Source organism: Cygnus atratus, chromosome 12, assembly GCF_013377495.2.
Source record: "Cygnus atratus isolate AKBS03 ecotype Queensland, Australia chromosome 12, CAtr_DNAZoo_HiC_assembly, whole genome shotgun sequence".
In the NCBI taxonomy this organism is placed as follows: Eukaryota; Metazoa; Chordata; class Aves; order Anseriformes; family Anatidae; genus Cygnus; species Cygnus atratus.
In genome coordinates this window covers 1,273,334-1,293,351 of record NC_066373.1, presented here as the reverse complement: position 1 = coordinate 1,293,351, position 20,018 = coordinate 1,273,334, and the positions used below count along the sequence as shown (strand labels likewise).

General features: G+C 58.9%; 2 protein-coding genes across 4 annotated transcripts in view; one reads left to right on the top strand and one right to left on the bottom strand.

Moving 5' to 3' along the window:
* Window positions 1–8,158, bottom strand: part of FANCA (FA complementation group A) — a 34,826-nt gene extending 26,668 nt beyond the window's left edge. Inside the window, exons 1-9 of one of the 3 annotated variants that reach the window (XM_035566252.2) lie at window positions 8,066–8,158; window positions 7,449–7,558; window positions 6,459–6,531; window positions 5,861–6,003; window positions 5,250–5,345; window positions 3,433–3,506; window positions 2,228–2,340; window positions 1,626–1,708; window positions 1,161–1,194 (exon numbers count right to left, since the gene is read on the bottom strand). In XM_035566252.2, the coding sequence (XP_035422145.1) occupies window positions 1,161–1,194; window positions 1,626–1,708; window positions 2,228–2,340; window positions 3,433–3,506; window positions 5,250–5,345; window positions 5,861–6,003; window positions 6,459–6,531; window positions 7,449–7,558; window positions 8,066–8,108 (769 nt within the window). In that variant the 5' untranslated portion in view covers window positions 8,109–8,158. Of the gene's footprint in view, window positions 1–1,160; window positions 1,195–1,625; window positions 1,709–2,227; window positions 2,341–3,432; window positions 3,507–5,249; window positions 5,346–5,860; window positions 6,004–6,458; window positions 6,532–7,448; window positions 7,559–7,641; window positions 7,920–8,065 lie in introns of those variants that run through there. The other 2 variants (XM_050713195.1, XM_035566253.2) reach the window with 2 other exon arrangements.
* A 4,512-nt stretch (window positions 8,159–12,670) lies between these two features.
* Window positions 12,671–19,645, top strand: SPIRE2 (spire type actin nucleation factor 2). The gene is made up of 15 exons (XM_035566237.2): window positions 12,671–12,765; window positions 15,527–15,564; window positions 15,854–16,213; window positions 16,423–16,503; window positions 16,582–16,746; window positions 16,844–16,930; window positions 17,052–17,175; window positions 17,287–17,456; window positions 17,560–17,722; window positions 18,000–18,133; window positions 18,277–18,411; window positions 18,486–18,553; window positions 18,670–18,697; window positions 18,877–18,992; window positions 19,094–19,645. The coding sequence occupies exons 3-15, from the start codon at window positions 15,854–15,856 to the stop codon at window positions 19,287–19,289; spliced, it is 1,827 nt and encodes a 608-aa protein (XP_035422130.2). The 5' UTR covers window positions 12,671–12,765; window positions 15,527–15,564; the 3' UTR covers window positions 19,290–19,645.
* The last annotated feature ends 373 nt before the right edge of the window (window positions 19,646–20,018 follow it).

Sequence of the window (20,018 nt, the reverse complement as noted above, 5' to 3'; positions counted from 1 at the left end):
CCGTGTTTATGAGGGTTATTTTTCAAGTGCCAACACCATTAAAGGGTCACCTGAGATGGGAGTCGTACATACTAAATAATAAAGCACTTCTCTTACAGCTTTCCCTTTTTAGAACTGCTCAGCAAGGTCTGTAAGGCAGCTCTGTCTCCAGACAATGCTTTCTGCCAGACGTGGGTAAGGGATCAGGCTGGCGATACCCACACGGAGAGGTGCAGAAGGACAGTCCCCATGTTGTGTCCTGGTCTTCAGTCATTTTACAACAGACAAAAAGCACCGATTTCTGCAATAGCACTGAGCATGCTGCTGAAACATGCCAGCAAGAAAAGAGGTAAAGCGCTGTCACTAAGGAGACAGAGAAGTAAGAACACCCACGCAGCCAGATTAGACGAATACAATGGCCTAGAGCACGTGAGGAGGTGTAAGTGAATGCTTCCTCTGCAGACAAAACAGCACAGCAGAACCAGCAGCTTACTGTGAAGATCGTCTGTGACACAAGGCAAAAAAAAAAAAAAACACACCTTCTTGTGTGCTCAGTCTTTCCACAACAGGATTTGTAACGCAGATCAGGCACTACTACACTTGAGCTCTCAGCAGCAGCATCACCACCGCCCAGGCCAAAACAGGTACATTGTCCATGGGACAGTTGAACGCTGGCTGTTTAAAGACTAAGCATGCACATTATAATCTTTGCTCCACATCGAAAAAAAAATAAATCAGGTTTCACAAACCAATAGTCTGCAAATCCAAACAGCAAGTCAGCAAAATAGCTTGCTTGCACGTAACTTGGTAAATTCAAAGTTGAATTTAATATGCAGAAAAAATGATCCTAGTTTAACCTCTGTGCTACAACGGATTGGATTGCTTCCAATCAAACTTGTTAAAAATCAGCTCCGATATCTTTACCTGGTGTTGCAGCTGGGAGGATCAAAAATGAACTAGCATAAAAAGCAAGAAATTATCTTTGGTGTTAGAAGACACTCGCTTTACAAGAGCAAAGGAAAAAAACAGAAGCACAGAGAATCAGTGACATAAATACAACACAGGCAAAGCATCCCAGAGAGAGGACTGCTCTGAGTCCTTAGGTGATTCAGTAACGAGCAAGGAACTTAAGCCTAGCAAACAGCAGTGACTGCACAGTTACAAATCACGAGAACACTTACATGTCAACATTCTTTGTAAAACAGCACGACAGATCTGTTCAAAATTGACAAATTAAGAATTTAGTGTTTAAAACAGCTACAATTATATGCAGGAAAAGTAAACTGAGTCAAACAAGAAGGTTTTGTCTCTCTTAAATTAAAGCTTAACTTTTACCTGAGGCTCTAATGCAGAACAGATACAACAGGCAGACAGGCAAGCATTTTCCATGCCTCATTTACAAACAGAAAAAAGAGCAATCAAGGTGAACCCAAGGAAGCTAAAAAGCCTCTGACAAGTTACCTAGGAGAAATTCTCTTTAAAGAGGTCTCTAGTTTCACCATTTCTTCCTTACCCGCTGCAGTAAATGGGCCATTGCCTTTTCTTTGTTGCTCTAAACTCAGATTTATTTACACTCAAAGGCAGAGACATATCAAATGCAACTAGTTTTTTAAACAACTATCTCTAATGTTTAATTTTGTCCTTACATTGGGGACCTTCTTGAATTCACACCTCCTTCCCAGCTCTGAAGTTTGCTGAAAGCCATTCTGAAGAAATGTGATCGCAAAGTCTGCAAATCGAGAAGGAATGAGTGTTTCAGCATCCCCTTACGATAAAAACCTCTTGCTCTTCTGCCTTCCCATCTCAGTCCCCCAAGGGGACTGGTGTCTGAAAAGCATCACTCCCTGAACAGCAGAGTCAGCAAGACTGCTCAACACTCAGTTTTTCTCTTGGAGGAAAATTACTCTCGGGCAAAAAGGACCTGGAACAGTCAATGACAAGAAGCACAGAAATGTACAGGATTATAAAGACCAGGCAGTTTAGAGGTGTCACACACTTTTACCATCGCAGAGCTCAGGTGAATTGTACCGGACCCGCCGCACTGGCCCAAAGGCCAGGCTACAGCCCTTCAAGCAATCTTATGCGGGAAACAATTTGCTAAATTCACCAAATATATTTCCCTCATTGAAAGAACGTAAGAAAACGCAAAGCAAGGTCCCATTTTTTAAACCCCAGCTTCTGACTTGCGAGCCTGTGCTGCAGGCCAGCAGTCGGACCCCGCTTCGCAGCGCCCAGCTCAGTGCCTTGCCTGAGAGAACGCGCCCGGCAAGCTCCGCGTCCTGCGAGGGCTCCTCCGCCTGCTCACACAGAGCACGAAGGCTGCTGTACAGCCACTCCACCACGGCAGGGGCATCAGGGTTGCTGAGAACAAACAAAAGCACGTTCAGTTCAATCCTTTCTATGCTTTGTGATGCTTGGTTCTTTTTGCCCCACCATCCCCTTGGACTTAGGAAAGAGACATCTGTGTAGGACTCCGCGCTATATGAGGCAGTTCATTTCTTTTCATTGTAAAAGCCAACGAGAGCTTTATTTGCTTCATAATAAGATAAGAAAAAATACACGTGAAATTGAGTGTTCAAGTATTTGAGTATTAATCATATCTGACATTAAGGTATTTCAATTTTAAAACTTATTTTAGAAGATTTTAGTTCTGATTTCTAAGATATTTGGATAAAAATGCTTTCAAAAAATAAAAATAAAAACCAAGCTCTCTCTCTTTGGTTTCCTTAAAGTACAGCGAGCACTGAAGGCTTTTTTTCCTGTCTCATTAACAGATAAGTAAATCGGCATCAAAGGCTGTATCAAAGATGGTTGTAATATTCCTCTGACACCATAAGAAAACATCCTGAGGTTCTGAAAGAGTAACTGATTTTGTTAGCTCTGTATTGGGAAAAATAAATAAATTCTTAGAGTAACTTCTCTGGAGATTAACTCTGCCTCACTTCATTGCAACACTGGCTTTGAGACGACAGAAGCACGCCGTTTATGCGAAGCAAGCCTTCTCACCAAGACCCACACTAATTTTCACTGGCTACACAAGAGTTTCCGAAGCAGCTCTCAGGGGATGTCCAGGTGAACCGAAAGAGCTGGGTTACTGCGTCCTTCCCCACCCTGCGTGGTACCTGCCCGCTGTGCAGCCAGCTGTGCCAGTGAAACTGGGTGAAATAAACATCAGCCAGCAGGGGCTGCAGTGGTGGTTCTTGCCCAACCGTTTGCTTCACACCCCAACTGATTGAGCAGCCACCAGACGAGCAGCCACCGTACCCTGAACTGTGCTAATTAACCCAGAGTAACCTCTCAAACCCCGGGTAACTTCTTAAATCCTGCTAATCTGATCACCTGCAAGCATCTGACTATATTCATAGTCCAGAATACTCATGACTAATCCCCGATTACATTTCAATAGGCTTTAAGCGATTAAATATATCTGCAAACCTATAAACCTCTGCTCACCTCTCCAGCAGCTCTCCCAGTCCAATGATGTTGCCTCTGTGCAGGTGCCACACAGCTTCCAGCACCGGAAGGTCCTAGCAAGAACGTCACAGTTAGGCCCCAGTGCACATTTCACACTTAACAACAATGTTTTGATAAGATAACCATATAGAAAGAATGAAACTAAACTTCATTCATTCAAAGTTATCTATTCTGTGTTCCATTCATAAGTATATCCACCTTTGTCTCCCTGGAATAATCCTAACTTTGCATATTCAAAGGAGCAGTGGCTATCCTAGAAAACAGGGGGTAGTACTACATTTCAAGTCTTGTTAATTCAGAACCAGAAACAGCTCGGAGAATTATCACTCGCTCTTGTAACTCTTCAGTAGTTTCTGTGGAACAGGTTTGCTGCTCTCAAATCCATTTCCCAAGAGGAGACTGCAGGAAGAGATTCTGCAGCTGTATGAGAAGACGGGCCCATGGGCATGGAGGAAAACCAAGCACCACCTGAGCAGCCTTTGAGCACGCAAGGCATTCGGAAGACGAGTCCCACTAGCCTTCTGCAGCGACTAGTAGCTTAGCGTGACCCCCAACTCGCCCACATACTTTGCCTTCAACGGCCTAATCCTTTACTGTAACGATCTCAATTACATAGCAGCACTTGATCTCCATGTCTACCTGAGAACAGGGAGATTTTAATCAGCCCATAAAATTCACAGGATTCTATTTTCAGCCCCAGACGGATATTTGAGACTAGAGCATGCCTCTTTATCCAGGGAGATCAGTCTCTTCCTTCTTTCCCACCAGAGCAGCGAGCAACCAAAATTGTCCTGCTCACAAAAAGTCCTTAACTCTATTTAGAGCACCATTTATCTTCACAAAACAAACCACACAAATGAAATCAAGCCAACACATTTGTGAAGCAATGCAACCTGTTATCTGCTCTCATATTTCTCCCAGGCCATTCGCTGCACGAACTCACTTAGGCTTATCGCAATTCCCAGACAAACGGAGCAGAGAACCAGAACGCCAGAGACCCGCTGAGCACCGCTAGCGAAGCGCACGCAGGATTTCTGGGGCTGCGCCACCCCACAGCCAGCTGCGAGTCTGCACTGACCTGGGCAGCAAGCCTATGCAGCACCTGACAGAGAGTTATCAGCATATTTCATTGAAAACAGTAAGGAGTGAAGGTAACTAGGAGAGAAAATGATCCCTCCAAAGCTTGTATTAGCTGCAGTGTCACCTCGGACGAGTTTAATCCCACTACCCATGCTGTAACTCCAGATACCACATTTGCCCTGCCCTTCCTTGCTTCCAAAAGCTACAGAAAACCAGCGGTGCTCAGTACAAACAGAAACGGATTAAAATCTCCTTCAGAGAGGCAACCTGCCTGCCTGGCTCCCCAAAAAGCTCGATCACCAAGACGCTGTCAACTCTCTTTTGTGGCAGTTTCTCAGCAGAATTGGTCACACAGTTTTAATGACTCTTCCAAACCTCTATTAAGCCCTCGTCAAAAATAAAGCAAATCTTGCCACAGAGGCACTTAAGCCCCCAGTGAACTGGGAGCTGTTGAACAGACAACAACAACCAAGCCCTCTGCTGTTTGTAACTCGTGCTTTTGAAAGGTCAGAAAGACCACAGTCATTCTTAGGAGAAATTCAAGACGACAGTCGCCCACAACTGACACAGGGATAAGCAATAGCAAGACTACTGTAGATTACAAAAAAACACCGAAGAAAACGGACCGCAGATCACAGCATCACTAGTCCAGGTTACAGTTTCACGGAAGAAACCTAAATGGCTTGTAACAGCAAGATTTCTTTGTGAGTTCTTACCTGCATTTTCCATATTTCTTGACAGAAGTGTGAGCGACTGAACACGTTGTTCACCAACAAATCCTTGACTGTTTGAAGCAAGCAAGACAGTCTCTTCTGGAATCACCCCAAAAAATAAGCAGAAATAATTCCCCTCGTAAATAACGCATTCTTACAAAAATAACTTTCTTCTTCCCCCTTCCTGATTTTCAAAGACTTGAATGGTGGAGAGAATTCATGGGGAAGGCCCACACCTTTCATCTCAAGGCTGAGTCAAAGGCAGCCCAGCTGACAGCACAGGCACCTGACAGCTACTCAGAGGCGATGTGAGCCAGCAGTCCTGGCACAGGTTTTGTACAGAAGACCATCACCACACCTCGCTACGCTGCAAACTGAGAAGATTGATAAAGATGGAACTATGAATAAGAGAGACCAAACCACACCAGGGAACACACTAGAGGTGACAGCACAGGGCCTGCTTAGAGATACTCTAGTAACAGACAGGAAATTTCACTTCCAAGGTGTCAAAAAGTAGCTCCTTTCCTGTACAGAAGAGTGCCATATTTCTACGAGCATTTCAGACACACAAATACTTGTTTCTTGATAAGCTAAATGTAAGGCTTTTTGCTTACTCTCTGGCCCAAGTTCAGCAGAGGTACTTGGGAGGGGCTTGCAGAAGGCTGACAGATCCGCTCGATGTTGGTAACAGCATTTTTGGCTGCCAAGACTGCTGCGGGGACACCCAATCTTGAGGCCTGTTCCTGCAGAACAGAGACTAAAACCAAAAACCCACAATGCAGAAACCTGACAGCACGCAATAAAAATCAATGTGTGAATACATGACTGTGAAGAGAGAAATCCCAGGTCTTAAAACTCCTTCCAGCACTGATATCATTTGTTGTACCGGGCAAGTCGTTTATATTTCCAAGCATCATTCCTTTACTGTACATAAGATGATGGCAGAAGAAACGTAGAAATGGAAAATCCCTACTATGTAGAATTTTGTATTTTAATCTTGCAAGACTCACAGGAACACTTTAAAATAATCAAAATATTCGAAAACCAGACCTTGCCGGGGGTGCCATTCCCTGGACAAGTAAGAAACAAGCAGCTGAATGGGAGACCAGGAACAGTGAGAAGGAAGTAAAATCGGGATTGTGTTTAACAGGCAGAAATTCGTAAGTGAAGATCTTTTCCATGTCTGTCTCCAACCAACGTTCTTTTGCTCACCAATAAATGATTCCGACAATGCTTCCTGGTGCTCTTTGCCACTCTCTCCAGCTGACTTGACTAAATCTTCCACCTGCAAGCAAAACAAAAACATTAACAGTCTCAGATGTCTATTACACACTTTTACAAATATATTCCCTCTAAAGCATATTTAGCAGCTCTGGCATTCCATGGGGCTGGAGCAATTGAAATGAAATTAACACCATGCTCCTGCACAGTCATGGTAAACCATGGATTTTAAGGCACCTTGCAAGAGATATAAGTAAGTTCCTTTTATTCAGAGAAAGCGAGATGCAGGTCAGAGCTCCTTGTCCATAGTCACCCAACAGATCAGCACAAGAAGTCTTGTCCGTGCAGTTACAGTATCATAAATATTTGATGAACATAGCAAAACTTTGCATCCTCTTACAGTTAAATCACCCCTCCCCTTATTTGTTTTTAAATAAAGACACACGTCCTCTAGAGAAAGAAACATTCTTGTGGCTGAACTATGGGAAGTATTGGAATGGCCAACTCCAGTTATCAAAATCAAAAACTTTCTCTAGTGTGGGAGGAGAAGGTAGAACGTGGCCAAGACAGAATCTTGGCTTAAGCATGTATGCAGACAAATTGCACAGGTTTTCATAAAGACAGTCACGTTAGTCAGAAACGGCTGGTAATTCAGAGAAAACCTAATAGCCTCCCCAGCTTTTTTTTTCCCCTATATACACAAAAAGGCAATTCTGGCACTCAGACAGGTGCTGGATTTCCACTTGTCCATTTGTCCCATGCTTAACCATTTTTAGTTTATAACAATAACAAAAAAAAGAGGTCTAATTTCTGCAAAGCAGACCTCTAAGCTTCAGCTTACTTCCACAGTGCTGTTTTTTCCTTTTCACTTATCATGAAAAATGTGTTCCTGGGACATTCATTTTACAGCTGCCCTGGGAATGACCCTGGTGGAAATCCCTCTCCAGCAGGCATCTCCCGAGGTCCCTGTCCCGCTCCTACCTCCAGGAGGAGGTCGTTCAGATTCTGATGGCGGTCCAGAAGCTGCAGAGCTGCTTCACGGAGCTCCGCTCCGCTCCCAAAGGTGCTTCTTCGTTTCCTGGCTCTCCCTGCTGAGAAGTCTGGGTTTATTTTAAAACCAAAGCGTGCTCTGGCCCCCGCTGACAGCCTCGCTGAGGCGATCTCCCTCTCTCACCCCGCTGCCCCACCACACAGGGCTGAGAGAGCCAAGGGGGTCCTGCCCAGACCCTCAGCGGGCAGCAGCAGGACAGCAGCAAGGCACATAAATCCTGGGGCCTTCAACACATACTGGCATGAGGCGTCCAGTGCAGCCAAGGCTGCCAGGCACTGCCAGCCGTCGGCCTTGGCCTTGCCCAAGCCAAATTGTACCAGACAGCTCCACCAGACACCTCCACCTCAGGGCTCTGAGGCCGCCGGGCGCTGCGAGCAGCTCCTGAGAGGGGCAGGCAGCACCTGAGGGGCTGGGGGCACCCGAGGAGCTAGGACAGGGCTGCCTGGAGCCCCAGGGAGCCCCAAACCAGAGGAAGGCCAAGCTGTCGGTCACAGAGGACACCCCCAGCCCTCCCCCGAGCGCCAGGACAGCCCCGGCCCGCACCCACCCAGCAGCGCCCTCAGATCGCTCCCGCCCGCGCCCGCCATCATGGCGGCGCCCAGCCGCTGCCCGCCAAACCAACCCGCCCGCTCCGCGCCGCCATTGGCCGCCCGCCGAGGCGCCTCCCTTCGCCTATTGGCTGGAAGAGGCGTGGTCCCGCCCTCCTGCCCGCCATCTTGGTAGTGGCGGCGGCAGGAGGCTGCCATGTTGGGGAGGGCGGGGTGGCGTGAGGTGGCGGGTCTCTTGGGGTCGCGTGTGTGGGACTGTCACTGCTGCCACCGGGTACCTGTGGCTGCCAAGGGTACCTGTGGCTGCCGAGGGTACAGAGCAGGAGGTGGCAGCTCGCTGTGTGTGGAACAAAAGCAGCTCATTGTGTGTGGAACAATAGCATTGCCCGGGGAAGATGGAGATTCACCCCGGGGACTCGCCCGCTGGCTGCAGCCGTTCAGAGCCCCGTGCTGGAATTGGCCCTGGGAGGTTTTCATGGCAGCACAGCCCCATGAGGGGCTGACCCCGCAGTCCTCACCACCAGAGCTGAAATCCCTTCCCGGCAGCGCTGGGGCTGCGGCCCTGTGCTCGCTGTGCCAACCCCAGCCCGCCGGCCTCTCCTTCCCACCGCCACAGTGCCAGGGAGGCTGCGGAAAGTGGCAGAACGTCTGTCCCCTGTCACGCTCCTGGCCAGGGAGGTCGTTCCCCTCCGTGTGACAATCGAACAGTAAATTTCTCCCTTACCAACATCCCTGGCAGGTTGCTGCAGCCTCACTGGTTTACCAGCCTGTGAAGAGCAGCTCTTGCTATATTTAATCCTTCAGCGCACTATCTGTGAGGTATCCTGAGTTAATGCGGTCTGCTCAGAGGATTGGTTTTAATTAAAATATTAATGAAGAAGAATCTAGAAAGGAAATGGAGCTTTAACAAGCACGCCGTGATTTCAACATTGCTGCCTTTGCAGCGCTGCCATCCAGACCCTGCCGAGGCAGTGTCTCCGGCCAGGCTCTCCTCCCACACCAGGGCACATCCAGCTGCGCTGCTGGGCCACGTAAAGCTGCTCTGAGAGCAGGATCCGACCCAGGGACCTGCCTCTGTGCCTTTGCTCAGCTGCAGAGTGAGCAGCTTGGGGGCCTCATGCCCACCCCTTGGTTGTGCCCCGGCAATGGGAAGGTGAAACCCAGTCATACCAGAGACCTCTGCGATAAAACTGACCCTGAAGGTGGGCAGCTTTGTTGAATCCAGCCCGATCTGTTCAGCATCACGCTTATGAGCCACGCTTGCCCAGAGGAACAGCCTCATCCATCTGCTCCTCGGTGGTGCCTGGGGACAGGGCTGGCCACCAGTGCTCACAGCCCCTGGCTGCTTTGATCAGGAGTGAGGATCGGGGTTCAGTGATGGGCTGGCATGGGAATTTTGGAGTGCCAGAATGCCTCAGAGCAGTAAGCAGCCCACTACATCCTGCACCATCAGGAAATTGGGCAAAAACACCACTGCAAAGGGCCAAAGTGACAAGAAACCCCCCCAAAAAGGTGAGAGGAGGCGCAGCCAAGGGTTGTGCTTGAAGTGGCAACGCCAAGGAGCTCCCCTTGAGCTCAGGCATGTCCAAGTCCAGCCACATCCAAGGCCAGCACACAGCACACCCCAAGAGCACACCACCTCACCAAGCACTCACCGCTTTCATGGTCCTAAGCTCAGTGCAGCAGCTAAGGAAGCTGAATACGTGCATCCAGCCCCACGGGAGCTGTGCACTGTCATCTTGACTTCCTGGGGCTGTTCAAGGAAATTTTTTTGCATACGACAAAGGAAACCCAGGCAGCGTATTACCTGAAAACAAACATTGTGCACAGCCCTGCTGCAGGCTGCCAGGGCACGGCTCTGCCCCACGTCCTGGCCCCGCCACGCTGCTGCTCGTTGCCCTTCGACGCGCAGGGGGGTGGGAAGTGGGGAAATCTGACACTCCTGCAGTGATTTGCAACCTTTTCCCAACCTGTTCATTTTTTTTTTCCTATTTCTTTCATTTTTAATTAAATTTCCCCTATGCACATATATGCTTGGCTTTTGTTTGATTTTTTCCAAGGCGGTAGCTTTTAATTATATCTTGATTTCACGTTAATTACAGTTTTACCCAAAGCGAAGGGCTTTGCGCCTTATAATTCAAATGCACTCCCACGAATCCTGCTGGCTGGGTTATCGCTGCCTCCAAAGGCCCGCGCCCGGCCCCGGCGGTGCCGCCCTGGCTGTGTCTGGAGGCAGCAGCAGGTCCCGGGGAGCAGGAGAGCCAGCAGCCGGCTCGGCCCCGCGTCGGGCAGTGTGCTTGGGTTTCCTCCTTCTGCCGTCGCTGCCAAAGCAGGCTACAAAGCCGGCTGATGACAGGGTGAATGTCACATTCAAATCGCACTCGTTTGAGCAGAAAGCGAGACGCAGACATGGGCATCACGGCCAATATCTGCTGCATTTTCCTTCTCGATGCAGCTGGAGCTCCGTCCTGCCTCGGCTCCCCGTCCCCGTGGCTCCTGGGGCTTTGTGGCTGAGCCACAGGGGCAGTCGGGATGGCAGTGAGTGTGGTGGCCCCAGGGGGGTCAGACACCACTGTGCTCCCCAAACCCTGGCCCAGCTGATGGTGCATTTGGGCGATCCCACCGGTGCACAGATGATCTGCATCCATCCTCCTGCCTCCCCGGCCCCAGGGCACTGCAGCAGGCAGGGCTGCACCTCCCAGCCGTGCCTTCCTCAACAGCTCAGTTCTACCATTTCCTTCCCCAAAAGATGGAGCTGATGCTGCTCGGGGTCTCCAGGAGGGAATTCTCCCCTAGCTGGAAGCCTCTCACTCAGCCAAGCCATGGCACTTCGAGCACAGTCCCAGCCGTGGTGTCCCGGGGCAGCCCTTTGGCCACGAGGGACAGACAGGAGGCCCCAGTGGCCCCAGTTTCTGCTCATGGCTTAATGGAGCTGAGGTGGGTTTTATGCATCATGCAAACGGGGAGCTCATAATGATGAGCTTCATTTTGCTGCCTGACCTTTCACAGCAGGCCGTCCGCTCCCTGCTCTGCTGTGGGCACTGAGCCACGCCAGCCTCTGTGGGTGCCCCCCCTGCCATGCTCCCACGGGACATCGGCTCAGCGAGATACCCCAAGGCCCCACCTCGGTGCCTTCACCTGGCTTCTGCTGCTCCTGGCCATGCCAAAACAGCACTGCACCACGCTGCCGGCTGCTGGCGCGCTGCCTGCCTTTGCCCCCGGGCCTCTTCCAGAGGATGCAGCCCGCAGACACCCCAGAAACGCTGCCTCTGGTCCTCCCCACCCCGGTGCTCGGGTCGCTGGTTTTCAGCCCCAGCCCCGTACGCTGGCGAGGTCTCTGCTCCTCCTCCGCAGGCGATGCTAGGGCTGCGCAGAGCCCACGGGGACACTTCCCCAGGAGATCTCCTGGCTCTGAGTGCTCCCAGGGGCTCCCGGGGGGCTCCTTGTGTCCTTGCAGCCACCTTCCCAGCTCACTGCGCATCGTGACGCAGGATGGCCCCCGCGGAGCTTGTGGCTTCCATGCCTCCGGTCTGAGGCTGTGCCCCGAGCCGTGGCCGTGCCTGACCTCTGAGGTGGCCACACCAGACCTTACAGGCGGCAGGAGCCGTACCATACCATACAGCCCCGTGGCGGGGCTGTCCCACAGCTCTGCTCTGCACCCTGCACCCCGCTGTGGGCCCGCAGCCTGCACAAAGCCACGTGCCCTGCACCCTGCACCCTTCACCATGCACCCCACCTGCACTCATGCACGCTGCACCCTACACCCCGTTGTGTCCTGCACCCCGTATGCACCTGTGCCATGCACCCTGCGCCCAGCACCCAGTTGTGCCCTGCACCTTGCATGCAGCTGCATGCTGTGCACCCTGCGCCCCGCACCCTGCGTGCAGCTGTGAGCTCTGCACTGTGCTGTGCACCCTGCGCCCTGCACCCTGCATGCCCCCTGCACCCGGCTGTGCCCCGCACCCTGCATGGAGCTGCCTGCTGTGCACCCTGCGCCCAGCACCCTGCATGCAACGGTGTGCCCTGCACTGTGCTGGGTGCCCTGCACCCCGCATTCAGCCTGCACCCCGCATGCTGCGCACCCCGCGCCCTTAACACCCTGCGTGCACCGCACCCTGCGCCCTGCGCCCGCTCGTGCGCTCCGCACCGCGCACCCTCCGCCCTTGCACCTTGCACGCACCCTGCGCCCAGCCCCGCCCCCAGCACCCGGCCCTTGCACCCCGGCAGCCTGCGGGGCCGTGCCGAGCCGTACCGAGCCGTGCCGAGCCGTGCCGAGCCGTGCCGTACCGAGCCCCCCCCCCCCCGCTGCAGTGCGCGCCCCGAGCGGCGGCGGCGGCGGCGGCGGCGGCGAGGGCGGAGCCGGGAGCGGGGGCGGTGCAGATCCGAGCCGAGCGGGGCCGGGCCGAGCCGCTCCCCCCCCCCCCGCCCCGCCCGTGCGGCGGAGGTCGGCGGCGGCGGCGGCGGCGGCGGCGGAGGCGCGGGGATGGGGCGATGGCGCGGGCGGGCGGCGGGGCCCCGCGGGAGCTGTCCCTGGAGGAGGTGCTGAAGTGCTACGAGCAGCCGCTCAACGAGGAGCAGGCGTGGGCGCTCTGCTTCCAGGCCTGCCGCGCCGCCGCCGCCGCCCCCGCCGCGCCGCCCCGCACCGCCGACATCCGCCTCCGAGCCGACGGCAGCGTGGCGCTCCCGGCACCGCCGCCCGGTGAGAGGCGGCCGGGGAGGAGGAGGGGGCACGCGGGGGAGGGAGCCCCGGGACCGGTAGGGGGTGCTGCGGGGCCGGGGGGGGAGAGGAGCGCTCCGCTGGAACCGGGGGGGGGGGGGGGGGGGGACCGGGAGCGGTGAGGGGGGGGGGGGGGACCGGGAGCGGTGAGGAGGAGCGGGGGGGGGGCGGAGAGGGGAGAGGGAACCGGCAGCGGGAGGCAGGGAGGGGGGCGGTGAGGGGGACGGCACCGCTGCGGGAGCCGGTGGGCTCCGTGGGCAGCGGGGGGTGGGAAGGCACCGGGGGGTTGGGGGGCTGGCACCGGGCAAACCGGGACCAACAGACCCCGGTGAGGTGGGCGGAGAAAGGGGGGGCGCGCACCCCAAGCCTCAGTCCCGGCACCGGGTCGGTTCCAGCACCGGCACCGCGGGTACCGGCACCGGCAGCGGGTCGGTGGCTCAGGGCCCCAGGCCCGGTGCGGCACCGGCACCGGGGAGGAGGCTGCTGGGTGCCCCGCGAGGCTGGACGCGGCACAGGGTGTGCGTGGCACGGGGGGTAGGGGCGGTGGGGTGCGGGGTGCCCACGGTGCAGGGCCCGGGACACGGAGCCCTTCAGGGCAGGCAGGACACACGGCAGGGACAGACGTGGGGACACGCACCTGCACGCACACGGGCACGCAGCGCACACGCAGCACACCCACGGGATGGGATGCACGCTCGGACCCCACTCCTCCCCCCTTCCTGGGCACCCGGAAGGGGCATTTTGGGGCAGCACCGTCCCTGACCTTTGGACTCGGGGCCGTGCCCTCCCTGCGGGCGGTTGGCGCTGCTGGGCAGGGCCGGCTGTGTTTATGGTCTGTAATTAGGCCCCGCCGGGTGCCAGCAGCAACGCTGGGTGGCTCGGCGCGGGGCTGAGCACCGTGTGCCTAATGACAGAGCTGGGGCAGGGCTGAGCCCCCGCCTCGCCCCGCGTGGGGACAGCGTGGGGACAGCCCCGGACCAGCGACCGCTGGCTCCCGCGTGCCTCAAGATGGATTTTGGTGCTTGGCATTCGTGGGGTCTCCTGGGGGCCTCGCGGCCCCACAGGGACACTTCATTGTCACCCCGTGTCCTTGCTCACGGCCGGCTGAGGCTGCGGCACCGCTGGGCGTCCCCGCTGCTGGCAGCGGGCAGGGATGCTGCGGTGTCGCTGCGTGTCCTTGCTGCCGGCAGCCGGGCAGGGAAAATCCCAGGGGAACGGGGAATGAAGGGGGATGGAGCCGGGCCCTTCGCTGCTGCGGCCCGGTGCTTGAGGGGCTACGGGTGAGTCCCAGCACTGCCGCAGGTAGGGCACGGGCACCGGCACGTGGCTTGGCAGCTGCTCCCAGGTGTGGGGCAGGAATGGGCCGGGTGAGCCGGCAACAGCCGCCTGAGCAGCTCCAGGTCCCACGGGATGCCTGGCCCCAGCCCCAGCAGCCCGAGGGAGCAGCCGGCACGTGAGCGCTGCGCAAACACCTCCAAAGCGGCCCCGTTTGCCATGGCAGCAGCAGGCGCTGCCGTTCCAGGTGTGGCTGTCCCACCACAGCCGCGGGCGCTTCGTCCCTGATTTGCATCCTGGAAAAGATTTTCTGTTTCCTTCCCGTGGCCGGCTCGGCCGGCTCCTCTGCCACCATGCGGGATGTGATGCCGTCCCCTGCAGGGCCGCTGGCGGGGCTTAGGGACGGACACAGAATCCCACGGTATTTGATGTGGTCCAGCTGGGGCATGGGGTCCCGTGGGACACGCTCCCGTCCCAGCTGGCCTCACCCTGCCCCATGGGTGCTGGGCTGGGCGCCTGGCCACGGCCGGCACGTGGCCTGAGCCACCTCTCCCCCGGGCTGCTGCATTGATCAGCTAAATGGAGAGGTAATGGACACGGGGGATGGCCTGCGCTCTCCCGGGCCCGGGAAGTGGCTCTGCTCTGCAGCTGCTGCTGGGGAAAGACGAGCCGGGGGTATCTGGGCACTCACCTCCCTCGGGGTCGGTGCAAAAGCCACTGCTGCTGGACGTCCTGTGGCTGCCGTGCTCCCCAGGAGGGTCTGAGCTGCCCGTGAGGCTGTGGCCTGGACTTGCGCGTGTGTGTGTGCACAGGGCTGGTGTGTGTGCACAGTGCCCGAGTGTGCACAGGGCTTGTGAGTGCGCACCAGGCTGTTGTGTATGTGCATGGAGCTTGTGTGTGCACAGGGCTCGTGTATGCGTGGTGCCGTGTGTGTGCACAGTGCCGTGTGTGTGCACAGTGCCGTGTGTGTGTGCACAGTGCCCGTGTGTGTGCACAGCACTCCAGCCGCGCTGCCTCTGCAGTGAAAGGAGCGCCGTTAGCGCCGTCAGCTGAGCACAGCCCGTCACCGCACCGCACCGCACGCGGGGTCGCACTCTGTGGGTGCTCTGCCGGTCCCTGCTGCACCCCGCCAGCCAGCACCCACAGCCCTGGGCCATGCAGGGGGCATCGCCCCGTGGGTGCAGAGCACTCTGCTCCCCTGGCCCCAGCGCTAATGGGGTGATGCTGCCACCCAACGTGCCACTCAACATGCCACCTCTCCCTCCCGGCTCCAGCTGTTGGCAGGCAGGGCATTGGCTGGTGCTGGGGGCCAGGGCATGGGGCTCAGCACCCTGAGGCTGCACCAGCCATGGGGCCAGCTCGGGATGGGAGTGGGGGTCCCAGCTCAGGTGTGGAGGGGAGCATGAGGTGACGTGGGGCGAGCCCCAGCCTGGGAGCCCCGCAGTGACCGAGCCTTCCTCTCCCCCAGAGCTGCCCCTGCTCCTGACACCCGCTGCTGAAGCACAGGTATGTGGGGGCCCGGGGCGCTCGCCAGGCCCTGCATCTCCTCGCTGGCCCCAGCAGGGTGAGCTGGCCGTCTGCCACCGCTCCCTGTCGGTGCCATGGCTCGGCCATGCCTCCCCTCTGCGCGTGCCCTCCTGCGGGCACCCGCTCCCCTTGCCCTGCGGTAATGGGGTCTGGGGTGCACCGGGGGGGCGAGACCCAGCCCCGGCAGATGGGGTGTCATGCGCAGGGGCTCGGTGGCACGGGCGATGCCGCGGCTCGCGATGGCACAGGCGATGCCATCTCCTTGCAGATGGTGCAGTCCTTGGGCTTCGCCATCTACCGGGCGCTGGACTGGGGGCTGGACGAGAACGAGGAGCGGGAGCTGAGCCCGCAGCTGGAGCAGCTCATCGACCTGATGACCAACAGCGACTCGGAGGACAGCGGCTGCGGCACGGCCGATGAGGGCTATGGGGGGCAGGAGGAGGAGGAGGAGGGTGGCGAGGGGCCGCCGCGGGCCGTGCGCACCTTCGGGCAGGCCATGCGGTGCTGCGCCGCACGCCTCGCCAACCCCGCCGAAGCCCAGGCTCACTACCAGGCCGTGTGCCGGGCTCTCTTTGCCGAGACCGTGGAGCTCAAAGCTTTCCTGGCCAAGATCCGCGACGCCAAGGAGGTGAGCGCCGGCAGGGAACTCCCCCAAAATGCTGGGGTGAGCGCGGTGCTTTGCTGCTGCCTGCCCACAGAACCGGGGAGGTGCCGGTGCTGCCGTGCACGGGGCTGTGCCAACCTGGGGGCTGCGTGCCGGGCACCCCTTGTGCTGGGTGCTGTGGTGGGGTGACGGCATCCCCGTGCTGGGGTGACGGTGTCCCCATGCCGTGGCAGATGCTGCAGAAGCTGAATGAGGATGAGGAAGCGGAGGAGAGGCCGTCGGCAGAGCTGGGCAGCCTGCGCAACACAGACTGGGTACGGTGGTGTGGCAGGAGCTGCGGTGGGGGCCGGGGCCGTGGTGGGTCCGGTGCTGACCCCCCGAACTCCTGCCAGGCCCGGCTGTGGGTGCAGCTGATGCGGGAGCTGCGGCACGGCGTGAAGCTGAAGAAGGTGCAGGAGAAGCAGTTCAACCCGCTGCCCACCGAGTACCAGCTCACCCCCTTCGAGATGCTCATGCAGGACATCCGTGCGCGCAACTACAAGCTCCGCAAGGTCATGGTGAGCGCAGCTGGGATGTCCCCACACCCTGCCAGGTGCTGTGCCATGGGCCAGCCCTGGCGCTGACGCTGCCCGCGGCCCCTCTGCCCTCTCCCAGGTGGATGGCGACATCCCGCCCCGGGTGAAGAAGGACGCCCACGAGCTCATCCTGGACTTCATCCGCTCCCGGCCCCCACTCAAGCAGGTGGGTGCCAGACCCACGGTGCCACAGTGCCCCCGTGGCCGGCGGCACCCAGGCTGGGCTCCCCATGAGCCCCGAGGGACCGCGGCTCCAAGCTGCAGCACCCCGGCTCTGCGTCCCCCAGGCATCAGAGCGGCGGCTGCGGCCCCTGCCCCAGAAGCAGAGGACACTGCACGAGAAGATTTTGGAGGAGATCAAGCAGGAGAGGAAGCTCCGGCCCGTAGAGACGCAGTACCGGGGCCAGAAAGGTACCGGCAGCGCCTCCCTTGTGCTGTGGGCGATGCTCTGGAGCTGTGGCAGGTCCCCAGTGCCCCATCAGGTCCCCGCACAGAGGCACTGAGCTCCGGCCCCATCTGCAGGCTACAGCTCCCTGCCCTGCATCCCCCACGCCTGCTCCAGCCACCTCACCTCCAGCTCCTGCATCGACCTCTCCGCACCGGAGGCCGGCACCGCGCCACCGCGCCCACGGCTCCGCGTCCTGCTCAAGGCGCCCACGCTGGCTGAGATGGAGGAGATGAACATCTCCGAGGCAAGAGAGGGCATGTGGTGGGGACGCTGTGGGGCACATGCCAGGACGGCAGAGGACGGGGGCACGGGGTTCTCCGTGTGACACCATCCCCGTGGCCTTGCAGGAGGAGGACTCGCCAGGTGCAGAGCCCGGCTTGGGGCTGCCCATGAAGCGGGACCGCTCCTTCTCGGAGCAGGACCTGGCCCAGTTCCAGAGCGAGCTCACCGGTGGCCAGGCTGTGCCCGAGGTGCTGGGGCCGCTGGAGCCCGAGCCCCGGCCCCGCTCAGGTACCTGCACCCCGCATCCACCCCAAGAGCCCAGCCCTGCACAGGGGCCTCCATCCCACGGTGCCCGTGTGCTGCCCATCGGGGCGGTCAGTGCCCCCAGCCCCACCACAGCCCACTCCATACGCCGCGTGCCCTGTGGCACCCCTGTCCCCATGTCACCAAGGGTGGCTTTGCCATGCCCTCCAGCAGGCGCCTGCTGGAGGGGTCGCATGCGGCAGCGTGTCCTTAGTGTCCCTCCCGTGTCCTCACTGCATCCTTCCCGTGCCTGCCCGTGCAGGCTCGGTCCCCGCCAGCTACCACCCGGTGCCGTACGGCTCTGCGCCACCCCGTGCTGCCCTGGGCTCCGTGGAGGAGAGGCCGGAGGACGGCTCCAGCGCTGCCCCCAGCAGCAGCTCCAAGCACCTCTGGCTGGTGGGTGCCCACGGCAGGGACAGCGAGGCTGGGGCTGCGAGCACAGCCCGGCACGGGGTGCACACTGCGTGGGGACCCCATGGGGCACGCCACGCTGGGCGCCCTGTGCCCGTGCCGGGGTGACGGCCCCTCTCTGCCCGCAGGAGTTCAGCCACCCCGTGGAGAGCCTGGCCCTCACGGTGGAGGAGATGATCAACGTGCGCAGGGTGCTGGTCAAGGCCGAGATGGAGAAGTTCCAGCAGAGCAAGGAGCTCTACAACAGCCTGAAGAAGGGGAAGGTGGGAGCTGGGGCTGGAGGGGCCGGGCTGCCCCATCACTGCCCCCCTGGTGCTCACCCTGCCTGTGCCCGCAGGTCTGCTGCTGCTGCCGCACCAAGTTCCCCCTCTTCTCCTGGCCCTCAGCCTGCCTCTTCTGCAAGCGGTGAGCGCCGTGCCATGCCGTGCTGTGCTGTGCCGTGCCGCACCACAGTGCTGGGAGGGTGGCGGGAGGGTGCCGCGGTGCTGGCCTTGCTCAGCAGCCTCTCTCCATGTCCCCAGGTCTGTCTGCACCTCCTGCAGCCTGAAGGTAAGGGACCTGCCCGGGTCAGTGCCACCAGCCCCTGTCCCCATCCCTGTCCTGTCGGTAGGGGTGATGCCAGGACAGAGGCACCGGGCATGGCTGGCTGGGCTGAGCCTGCACAGCTGGGCACTATGGCAGAGGGGGCACCCATGGGTGCTGTCCCTGACACCTGCACGCCCCGGCAGATGAAGATGCCTTCCAAGAAGCTGGCTCACATCCCCGTCTACGCACTGGGCTTCGAGAGCCTCCCAGGATCACTGCTGGCCAAAGCCCTGCCGCTGCGCAGGAGGGAAACCTTCCAGTGAGTCCCGTACCCCACGAGGGCCCCGCGCCCTCCGCTGCCTTCCTCCCGGCCTCCTCCTCCTCCCCGGCTGGGGCTGATGGCGCGCTCTGTGCCCACAGCTCGCTGCCGGGCCCGGGCTGGCGCCGCGTGGAAGAGGAATTCCCCCACATCTACGCCCAGGGCTCCGTCCTGCGCGACGTCTGCAGCGACTGCACCGGCTTCGTCACCGACGTCATCTGCTCCAGCCGCCGCAGCGTGGCCGTCCTCAACGCCGCGCCGCGCCGCGCCGCCCGCTGCGAGTCCTGGTACAAGTGAGGGCCCGGCGCCAGCCCTGCCGGGATGTACATATATACATAGACGGATACACACAGCCTCTATATTTATATACCTGACGGACCAGGGGGGCGCGGGGCTGGCGGCAGGCCGGCTCCGTGTCTCCCAGCCCATGTGCCCAGGGGAGCCTCCTGTCCCCGCCGCTGAGGGGACGCTGGCACGGCCCTTTGGGGACGGGGACCCTCGGGGATGGGGCCCCCCCCGGGGCACCCTCAGCCCCCCCAGCCCCGCTCCGGTGCCAAGGCCTGGTGGGGCTGGGACGCCTTACGGCCCCGCGGCTCTCTGTACATAGCGGCCCCTGGCTAATAAACCATCCCGGGCTGCCCCTCGGGGCCACAGCGGCGGCTCCTGTGCTGGGGGACTCGGGGGGGGTGGGTCGGGAAGGGGGGTGCTGGGGGGGATGTGCGGCTGTCCCCGTGTCCTGTGACCTCAAAGCTGGCCGTCCCACAGCCCCACTCCACACCGCCACGGCCCCGTGGGTCCCGGGGCAGCCCTGGCTGGGGGCGGCCACCCCCCCGCCATGCTCAGCACCCCCCGGGATGGGCTGTGGACCCCGGGGGCACCGTGGGGAAGTCCCCCTGCCCCTTCCCACAGCCTAATCCCACATCCCCAGACACCCCCACATCCCCAGACACCCCTGTCCCTAGACACCCCCATCCCCAAACACCCCCATCCCCAGATACCCCCACGTCCCCAGGCACCCCCCTCCCC